Below are 11501 nucleotides of genomic sequence, written 5' to 3'. Positions count from 1 at the left end.
TCACGTGGTATACAACTCGAGCTCCTATATGCAAAAATAAGTTTTTGTCTTTACGATTCAGATTGACTACAACAAATGATAAAACTAAACAAAATAACATGTAATTATAAATCGTGTAAAATACGACAGACATGATAGTACCAGCATGACCCATCGTTATCAAAACTTTTCAAACGATATTGGAAAACAGAGCGGAATATAGCATTATGAAGTTATCTTTATCAAGAGTTGAAAATGAAGGGTATGGTAATCATGTGATTAGCTATAATTACTGGATCGAAGCCTTTATTTTCAAACATTGCACATTATCATTGACATAATCCATTCATAGTAACTGTACACAAACAAACGTAAAAATCCCCAGACTACGAAATATTTACACAGCTTTGCTATCTACGCGTAAGGAGCAATGGCACGGAATATAAAATTGACTTTTTACAAATTCACACAATAACTAAAATATCGTTGTTATTCTATCATGCATCATTTTCTGTTGAATTGAGCGGATCAGTCACAACAGGTGCCGGTTCTTCCAACGATGAATCCCGCGCCATTTTGGCTTTCTGGCTGGGCTCTCTTATAAACACCTTGCGCTGCTTTGGGGAAATCTTCTTACGTTTGAAGAATCCGACCTAGAAATGACAGACAGACAGAAATGAGACATAAAATGGGTACACACAACACATCACACTCATTCATGTCACTCTTGTTTCAAGGAATCATACTTCATTGATTAATGCTGTGAGAAGTTGCGATGTATTTATCATTTGTTAATAGCAGTACAACCGTATACCCAACGCAATCCAGATTGAACTTTTGGCACTGTAGACCTTGAAATGGATGCTTGTTTGTTTGTTTTTTTCAATCAATAGTTGCCTTTGAAAACTTTTACGAATTGTATGTTCTATGTCCTGTGGATCACCGAAAATGGTTCAATGATGTCAACCAGACCACACAACACATCAAAATAGACGCAGTTCACTGTTTTTCCCCATTAATATTTTAGACCTGCATTAAGTGATTCATTGTAGCTTGTAATGTTCGCTCACGTAATTACACCACTGCTTATTATCGCGTTTTGAGTATATAGGCACCAACAATCGAATACTAGTATTTTGGAGAAGAAATAAACTACCTATACGAAGTGAATCGAATCGACCCTTTGTTTTCTTATTAGTATATAAAATAGCGTGTTTCCAAGACAGTGCTAACGAATTACATGCGATACTTTAAAAAGGGTTTCAGCTTTATTAAACAAACCTCGGTACGCTTGTAGGCCCAAACAAGCAGATTAATAAATTCTGATAAAGATATGAACACTACATATCATGCTGCATGAGAAGTTTGCAATTCAGTAAATTAGAAAGAAATTCAGTTTTCGTTTTGCTGTTGGCAGAGAACATCTTCCAATATAGATGTCCGGGAAGAAAGGAAAGATGATTTTATGAATATTTCGCTTCCTCTCTCGGTCTCTTCCTTTCGTCTGTTTTCTTTCTTTGTTCTGCAGGAGGAGGGGACCGGTGTGGAGGGAATGCATTGATCCGAGATATGAAGAACACATTATTATTACTATAATATCCCTGTGGAACATCAGTGGTGTGTTTCCATTGACATGATTTATGTGTCTCAAGAAATATCTTCCTTTTTTTTTTAAAGCTCTTGCCAGCTTATGATAACGTATTATTTGTACCATGCATTTTCTTTATGGAAATGAATGAATTATTGAATTGAATTGAATTGAATTGAACTGAATTGAACTGAATTGAACTGAAATGAACTGGATTGAACTGAGTTGAACTGAATTGAATTGAACTGAAAATTGATCTGCACTCGGTCATGGAAAGACAAGTTTGTGTGCCATCAAGTTGACCATCTTCTCGGGTAGATTACTATAGATCTATCACAAGTATGCAACTGAACACATAACATATCCTCCAGATGGTAAGCAGCAGCAGCAGCAGCAGCAACAACAACAACAACAACAACAACAACAACAACAACAACAACAACAACAACAACAGTAACAAGAACAACAACAACAGTAGCAAGAACAAGAACAATTACAGGTGGACATTTCGTGTGCTTATCCAAAGGCTTGTTAAGCTTGTCCTTTAACAACAGAAAGGATGACATTCAGTGCAATATAAGTTGCATTTTGACATCCGGTTTTTGTAAAACTTCTGACCATCACGGGCTAGTAACCTGCGTACCCTTTTTAAGATGAAGATGAGTACAAGTTGTATTAGAAGCCCGCCAGCAACGGCCACTCCGTACACCCAGTAGAGAACTGCCTGCTGGGGCGGTTGAAGCTCCGTCAAAATGACCATGCTGATCTGCGAAGACAACGCAATGATAATTATAATACTGATGGCAATTAAGACGACAAAATCCTAAATATTGATAGTCACGATAATGATGATGATGATGATGATAATGATGAAAACAACAAGAGAAATACTCATCATATAGAATAACAAAATTTCTTATATCCTCGTCATTGTTATTATGGGTATTTAGAATACCATGATAAAGTTTTGTGCAACTATCAGACAATATTGGAAGATTATCAAACAAGTCATGACTCTTCTTTGAATCCACTTCACTTCCCATAGCATAGGGTGGGATTAATGATACGTTTTGTTATGCCACTATATCATTTCTTTCGTTTTGTATTGTATCTAAACTCCTATAAATCCCTAGATTCATTACAATTGAATGAATTGATATTGAAATGCTTTTCGGAATAACTGCAGAATCAAAATATCGTCAGAATTACCTATAAACATGGGCGTAAATCCCGGGGAGGGGGGGGGGATGGCCTGTACAATCATCCCCCCCCCCCTGAATTTTGAGGAGGAAAAATGGAGGAAGCAGAAATGTGATTGTATCAATTTTGGCATATTGCATGACGTTTGTACGCCGGCCTTCAGACATGTAACAGAGCTGAACAGTATTCTATCTTGTAGGAAAATGTATAATTTTCTCAAGCGCTCGCTCGCTTCGCTCGCTCGCGAAGAAAGTAACATCGACATACACTGTAAGGTATGGCTCAGGCGTTGACAACGTCAAATAGTATAGGTCTACATGTAAACATGCTATGACGCGAGTAACTGGGGACCATCTGCAAAATATGTACGAAAACATACAAACAAACAATAACAACAACTTTATCGCCATAATTGAATCCCCTCCATTTCCTGAATCATTCCTGAGAAACGACAGTGACTGATGACTCAGTCAGGATACATCTATGGGCATACCAAGGGAAGATCAGGGACGTCGAATCTATGGGGGGCAAAGGGGCATTTGCCCCGCCCCAAAGGAAGTGTTTAGACAGACAAATCATTTATCCCCCAAGCAATTCCCGAGATGAGGACAAATCTCGAACTTTCTTAATGGAAAATTGTCCAAATATCGCCAGAACTATGCACCAGATCGTTGTATTGCAATCATGAACATGCAAAAGGTCCGCTATACAGGATAAGGGATAAACTTTGTACACTTTTGACATAGACGTATATTCCCTAATTTATCAAAGAGTGTGCAGCAGATCTTTCACTTAACAAAAGCAACCTAATATGTATAGAGGCGTCGATGGGGGGGGGGGATGGTTCTCAAATAAAAGTGGGACAAACAAAAGCGAAAAATATAGCTACAAACGGCAGTTTTTGGAGTGTAAAATGTCTCCTGATGTTGCTGCCAGTGATTGACAGCAGGTGCACCCGGTGCGCCCCCCTTAATTTCCAAAGCGAAAATATAGCTACAAACGACAGTTTTTTAGGACTGGAAAATGTCAAAATTTTCAAGCTCACTCGCTTCGCTCGCTAGCATTTAATCAGTATGCCATTCTCCTGATGTTGCTGCCAGTAATTGCCGGCAGTTGCGCCCGGTGTGCCCCCTTAATTTCCAAAGCGAAAAAATACAGCCACAAACGGCAGTCTTTGGACTGTAAAATGTCAAAATTTTCAAGCTCGCTCGCTCCGCTCGCTCGCATTTAACCGCTATGCCATTCTCCTGATGTTACTGCCAGTAATTGCCGGCAGTTGCACTCGGTGTGCCCCCTAAATTTCCAAAGCGAAAAAGTATAGCTACAAACGGCAGTTTTTAGACTGTAAAATGTCAAAATTTTCAAGCTCGCTCGCTCCGCTCGCTCGCATTTAATCGCTATGCCATCTCCTGATGTTGCTGCCAGTGATTGTGAGCAGGTGCGCCCCCCTTAATTTCCAAAGCGAAAAATATAGCTACAAACGGCAGTTTGGGGACTGTAAAATGTGAAATTTTTGAAGCTCGCTCGCTTCGCTCGCTCGCATTTAATTATTATTCCATTCTCCTGATGTTGCTGCCAGTAATTGCCAGCAGTTTTTGCCCCGTGCGCCCCCTTAATTTCCAAAGTGAAAAATATAGCTACAAACGGCAGTTTTTGGACTGTCAAATGTCAAAATTTTGAAGCTCGCTCGCTTTGAAGTTGCGCGGCTTGCGCCTGGTGTGCCCCCCTTAATTTCCAAAGCGAAGAATATAGCTACAAACGGCAGTTTTTGGACTGAAAAAATGTCAAAATTTTCAACGCAAAGAGATTTCACCGTAGGAGGGGGAAACCCCCCTACCATACCCTCCCCCCTCGCTTGATTCGTTCCCTCACATAACCGCTCCTCCTAAGATCAAATCCTGTCTACGCCGATGATAGGCCCCATTATTTAGTAGGCCTTCACAGTGATGTCGCACAGCAAGAGCTGAAATACCACGATTTTGTCATTCAATAATATATTGTGAATATTTCATTTTCTTATTGTTTTTTTAAAGAAAAGAAAACAAAATTTTCACCACAAGTGAGCACCAGATCGCTGAATTTCAGGTCTGAAAATGCAAAATCTTCCTCGTGTGGGAGAGGGATACCCCCCCCCCCCCCCATACACACCCTTCCCCCGTTCGGACGTTCCGCTCCCTCTCACAGATATTTCCAAAAAAAAAAAAAATGTTTTCATACTTTTAAGGTCTGATTTTCCGCCGAAAGTCGTCTGACAAGCAAAAAAAAGCAACAAGAACAAAAAGTCTTTATGTTGTTGCTGCCACTTTTTTCCCACTTTATATTTCATTCAAAAGAGTGGGGCATCCGATCCCTGTAAAGTGTGTGTGGGAGGGGGGGGGGAGGAGAGGGCACAAAGCTTCTCCCCCACCCCCCCACCCCCCCCCCTCCCCCCCCCCCCCAAAAAAAAAAAAAAAAAAAAGGCTGCGCCGGTCCGGTTATGGGCTTGTAATCGTGGTGATGATGACCATCCCCCCCCCCCCACTCCTCAGTATGGATTTACGCCGTTGCCTATAAACTAGCTCCGATTTTCATAGAAATCAACACTCTCGGAATATTAAAAGACAATCAGACATTACAGCAATCCTGAAGAAAGTGTAATTTGATACACCCGAAAAAACCTTTGAATCGCAAACAGTTCTAAAGAGTCGGCAATCGTGTAAAATTATAACCGGTGACTGTCTTTAATAGCTGAAAAAGCAATGTAAACTCACCGCTGTCGAACTCGAAGGAAGCACTCTAAAAGGATTTCTCGGGTGTAGACTTTTTATTACCGATGCCTTCGCGCTGGCTATGAGTTTTAATGTGGTGACATTGTACTGAGGATTAAGAAAACAAGGAAACAAAACAGTGAAAATCGAATATCATATTAGAATTGATATTTTTTTCAGTTCCATCGTGTCCATGATGGTTCTATACCGACCGCATAAATCCAATAAAAGGTTTGAAGAGGTGATGGAATTCAATACCACCATAGATTTTGTAAAAAAAAGATGTTATCACACATGATTCAAAACCAGAAGTTGATAAAACGCATTCGACCTTTATGCTCGCAAAATTATTAATCACCTGCCAAACCTCGTTGCATTGGATGATTACGCAGAGCAAATAAATGCGTATGTATTATAACAGCTAAAAAGTTGAGTTTTAGGAGTCAATAACTATTTTTGTGCAATTTCTTATTTTCTGAAAATTCAGTGGAGCTGTGCTTTTTAATTGGTTTTAGATTTAGGGTATAATGATAGGCAAAATACGTTTTTGTTAACAAGCAGGCCAGCAGACAACGTTTAAATTAGCCTCCGTTTCATTTCAAACGAACGGTAACACCAAGAAAACTCTGCAATCCACACTATGAACAAAGCAGAAAACATAATCCGGGTATACATTTTATATTTCACTTCAATAAGTTTTCCCCCTCTCTCAAGGGGAGCACATTTCATCACACATCGACACACCTTGATTAGGATATCAGCCCGGAATCGTGAAGTGACCGTGACGACCACGTCGTCCCTCGCAGAATTCGCCCCCGTGCCCAGCGAGTCGACGTAGCAGACGATCTTGTCGCAAAGCGCTAGATCCGACGTGCAAGAAAGTGTGCGGAGACCGAGTTGTTCAAACGGGCCAGCGTCCCGCGGCATTCGTCTGTCGAAAGCCGCTCTGGGTTGGTCTCTGCGCCGCCTTCTACGGCCTTCATCCGTCTTCGAGAAAGATTGATTATATGATGTAACAAAAGTCTCATTGTTTTAGGTCAACAACGTCATGTATGACGTCATAATGCACATGACCTTGACTAACGGCAGTTAAATAAACCAAAATTGATTATTTGGCTCTTTTTTTCTACAGATGTCAAACATATTCGATCAGACAAATTATCACACATTATGACTATCTAACAACCTTCCTTTGCATAAGTGCTGTCATCTGAGTAGAAAAAAAACAAAAAACCCTGACTGCTAATATAGAAATTCTAAGCTATAATAGTCTTAAATATATATAATGATTTCAAAATCATCATTACTGATGTTAAATTGTCCGGATTCCACTGGCCACCGATGACGTAACAATCGCCACCATTGTCCATTTCCGCCTTGACTGGATAGAAGAGTTGACCGTCCTGGACAGCAAAGGCTGGCCAGGAGATGACCAGCTCTGTTGGACCAAGGAAGCTTGGACCACTGTTGGAGAACTGCGAATACATAAGAAGAATGCAGGAAAAACAAATAAACGAACAAACGGAATGTTTGTATGAGTATATTTTGAAATGAAACAAAGTCACACAACAGCTATCAGTTAGAAATTTCTTGAGTTCAAATCATAGCACTTGGGTAAGAATAATAATAATTATAATACAAGGTACTTACAATGCGCCCATTCCACATGACTAATGTGCTCAAGGCGCAGTAGGAAAAATGCATTATGAAATACAAGAATCATTACACACGCATGTACATGGAAGTAAAATGAAACAATAATGATGAAAAAATACATAATATACAATACTACTGGAAAGCACATATAAACAGATGAGTCTTTAGGGCAACTTTAAAGTAGTCAACATTTGAAATGTATCGGATAGCTTGAGGCAACTGATTCCGTAGTTAAGATGCAACATGTGCAAATGACCGATCCTCCATGATTTCTTTGATTTTCGAAACAACAAGCAATCTACAATCGGATGATCTTAAACATCTGGGAAGATTCTAAAATGTCAGCAAATAAACATTGTACTACTTGTTGTCTGTCACAAACATGACAGAATAGCTAATATTTTTAAGTGCAGAATGATCTTGAAATGAAACACAAATTTCCACTGCGTATTTTGCCACCCGTTTTCGAAAAAAAAAATAGGAAAAAGAAAGTCTGACACTTGAAATGAAATAAAATCTTACTGAAATTGTGTGTGTAACTCTGGGTCCAACATCTGCGAGTGACGTCACCAGGCGACCAGCAGGGTAGCGAGATTCCTTGAATATCAGCAGTTCGGGATTGACGTCGCTGTAATGCATGAAATGATCCAAAGGGAATCGCTCATCAAGTTTTATTTACTCATTTTAAATTGGGAGGGATAATAAGCACAAAGACATGTAAAAGTGATTTGTGACTCGCTTCAAGTCTAAACCACGACATTGTATTGTGGTTTGTGTCAAAAGCATGAAAGATAGACACGTTACAAACTAGACCCGCTGTGAGCGTATCTTACAATGTTTGATGATGATTATGATGTTGCATAGCAACCTATGTTTTCAGCTATTAAGATAGCAACGGAGACAGCAGCCATTGCCAAAGGCTCTCTCGCTGTAGTAATTGAGAATTGAGTAAAAAAGTAGAGAGCATAGGGCCGGGCAGAGGGTCGGTACGTGAGACCAAGGAGTTATCAGACTTTCCTTGTGAGATAGAGTCAAAGCCTTATACCGCTATACATAATTATAGGAACAAGCTCGGCCCGGGCTGGCCCTCGCCCGCAAGCTCGGCTTCGACTTTTCGGCTCGCTTCTCTCGCAAAGAACCAGTTTACAGTTCAGTTCAGTTCAGTTCAGGTCAGGTCAGTTCAATTCAGTTCAGGTCAGGTCAGTTCAGTTCAGTTCAGTTCAGTTCAGTTCAGTTCAATTCAGTTCAAATTCATTTCGGTTATTTTTTTTTCACAATGAAATGATTATACTGTGTAAAAGCATAAATCTCGCTTTCTTCAGTGACAAAAATGATGCATGTAAATTTATACAAAGAAAACAAGAATTAAAAACTTATGGTAAGGATAGATTACAATGGTTGCTACAGTAATGATAGCGAAGTAGGCCTAATTGTCAATATACATTGTGTGAAACAAAATTTACAATCTTAGCCTGTGCAGATAATGGTCATTGAAAACCTTCTCTTGAAACTTACTTGTAACTGAGGTATTTGAAAACCTGCGTAGGTCTTCGAAGGAAAACTATGTTTAAGATATTCGTGTGTGAACTAGGTGTCAGGATGTACAGGTGAATGTGTATTTTTTTTCAACCAAATTAATAAAAAAAAAATGTCATGCAAGAGTAACATGCAAATTACCTCTTTCTGATTGGCTGTTTTCGAATTAAAACATTAATTTTATTCAAGTTTCAAGAGTCTCGGAGGTCATCTGTCATTGCAGACTATTGCTAACTATGAACAGGCTTGTTCTCGGCACTTTGAAAGGCTACGCCGAAAACAGCCATGTAATTCCACAAGATCTCCATTTTAATGTTGCTGTGGTATCACAATTATTGCAACCTGCAATGTCAGGAAGTGTTCTCCATGAACTTTGAACTCATGACGAGTTCCGGTTACATACCCTTGGAGAGTGATGTTGGCGCGAGAAATGACCGGCAGAGACACGTTGACGTGATTGTTGCCTGCCAAGTGAGGGAGCTCGTCATCGCCACTGCGGAAAACGGAAATATGCAGAGACAAAAAGTCGTGGGAATGTGCAGGATTTCTCTCGTATTCCTAGACTATTAATTCTCGCTAGACTCTCTAGGCCGCTATAAATAGAAATCTACACTTTCGCTCTCACAAAACTTTCAGGCGATGTCACTTAGCATTTAATATCAACGATGCCGAAATTCTGAAACAAAATTCTGATACCAAAATTCGGAAACAAAGTTCTAAAACAAGGTAAACAACTAATATCATAGCCCTCAAACTCTTTTATAGTTGATTGATATTGAATATCCCCACTCATCGTTTACCTGCCTTTACAATCATAACCCTCCCATAATGATGCTAAAACATCTTGCTTGTTGTCACATACAGACGTGATTTCATTTTGTTATTGGGCTTATTTTTTGTTGTACACATAATGATTCATCATCAGCGTGGTGTGACACCATAATGACACCATATATCATGTATTATATATTACATATTATATAATATATAATATATAATATACAATATATATTATATATTATGTACTAAATATTATAGATCATATATCATATATTATATATTATATATTATATATTATATATTATCATATATTATATATTATATATTATATATTATATATTATATATTATATATTGTATATTGTATATTATATATTATATATTATATACCGAGAGTAAAGAAAGGCAATAGATGTAGCTTTTGAATCCTCACAATTTGATTTTACTTCTCGAGCTTTCGGGCCCTACCCTTTATCAAGAGATGTGAGATGCACAGTTCACATTTGGCCTGGTTGCAAGCCAGCAATAAATTGGCAACCGGTTGCGGGAAACCGAGACATTTGCGATGATATGTAGAGGTAAGCGTGCTGAGGTGAGGTGTGTGTGCTGGGATAGCAGCTCAGTAAGGTATTATAGTGTTATGTGTTATATATTATATATTATATATTACATATTACATATTATATATTATATTTTATATATTATATATCATATATTATATATTATATATTATATATTACATATTACATATTATATATTATATTTTATATATTATATATCATATATTATATATTATATATTATATATCGTATATTATATGTTATATATTATATATCATATATTATATATTGTATATTATATATTATATATTATATATTATATATTATATATTATATATTATATATTATATATTATATATTATATATCATATATTATATGTTATATATTATATATTATATTATATATTATATATTATATATTATATATTATATATGACATATTATACATCATATGACACCACAATTAATATATCTCTCCTGGAATATAAGGTCTGTCTTTGACCTGCAATAATGATAAAGAAGGAAAAAGATACTCACCTCTTAGCCGTGAAAGAGAAAGTGATTTGTGAATCTGTGACCGAGAGCTTTTCCGTCTGAAAGACGATGCCCAGTAATACCTACAAAGAAAGCAAATACAACCTAATCAAAGTTTGTTCTATAAATGGCACATCGCCAAGTTGCTCTTTAAAACTACATTTGGGAGAAACAATGAGAGAATGATAGCGTTAATAATTACCACAGCTTCATACTCCTTTTGTTACGACCGAAATCACAATATCATATTTGGTGATTTTTGTTCGATGATTTTCTTTATCATAATTCCGATTTGATGAAGTGTCCACCAGTCAGGTTGTTAGATTCTATTCTATATATCTATTCTATATGCTACAGTATAAGGATTAGAGCCACCACTAGCTGTCGGGCGGGAGCTCGGTGGTCTAGTGGAGATGACGCCTGTCCGGAGATCAGGAGGTCGTAACTTCGAATACTGCTCAAGTATGTACGACAGTGATTTTTGTTATCATGGCTACTACATGTACTAAAACACTGATCAATACAGTGCTTATTTACGTCGATGTAGGGCAATCCCAGTCAGTCAGTTGCAATACCAAAGTCTACTTGAATATTTTGTGAAATTGCACTTGTGATGGTTTCAGTGTCCGTGATACGTGATCACGTGATTCAAACGTGAGTTTTAGTTCTCACACCACTGAACAAAGTGATCTTTTCCGAGCCTCATGACACACAGTGGCAAAGATACTGAAATATATCGTGTTAAAATTACTTCAAAGGTAAATAATGCAAGTTTGATAAGTACAAGTCTGTTGTGGTTCAAAAGTGAGCTGCTCCGCAAAATCCATCCTAATATCTAGTGGCTAGACGCGCTTTCTTTCAAAGACTAGTTTGGTCGTTTTAATATTATTTTTTTTTCGGCCTACGTAAACTAAACAAGAAG

At 37.9% G+C, this 11501-nt stretch overlaps 1 protein-coding gene across 1 annotated transcript in view; it reads right to left on the bottom strand.

Moving 5' to 3' along the window:
* Window positions 1-476: 476 nt before the first annotated feature.
* LOC140243635 (integrin alpha-8-like) overlaps window positions 477-11501 on the bottom strand; it is a 61066-nt gene continuing 50041 nt past the window's right edge. Inside the window, exons 23-30 of the mRNA XM_072323299.1 lie at window positions 10583-10662; window positions 9110-9199; window positions 7693-7798; window positions 6822-6989; window positions 6259-6501; window positions 5518-5622; window positions 2211-2333; window positions 477-632 (exon numbers count right to left, since the gene is read on the bottom strand). Coding sequence (XP_072179400.1) covers window positions 477-632; window positions 2211-2333; window positions 5518-5622; window positions 6259-6501; window positions 6822-6989; window positions 7693-7798; window positions 9110-9199; window positions 10583-10662 — 1071 coding nt within the window. The remainder of the gene's footprint in view (window positions 633-2210; window positions 2334-5517; window positions 5623-6258; window positions 6502-6821; window positions 6990-7692; window positions 7799-9109; window positions 9200-10582; window positions 10663-11501) is intronic.

Source organism: Diadema setosum, chromosome 20, assembly GCF_964275005.1.
Source record: "Diadema setosum chromosome 20, eeDiaSeto1, whole genome shotgun sequence".
Lineage (NCBI taxonomy): Eukaryota > Metazoa > Echinodermata > Echinoidea > Diadematoida > Diadematidae > Diadema > Diadema setosum.
Note: the sequence above shows the minus strand (reverse complement) of the source record. Positions and strands in the feature narration are given on the sequence as shown.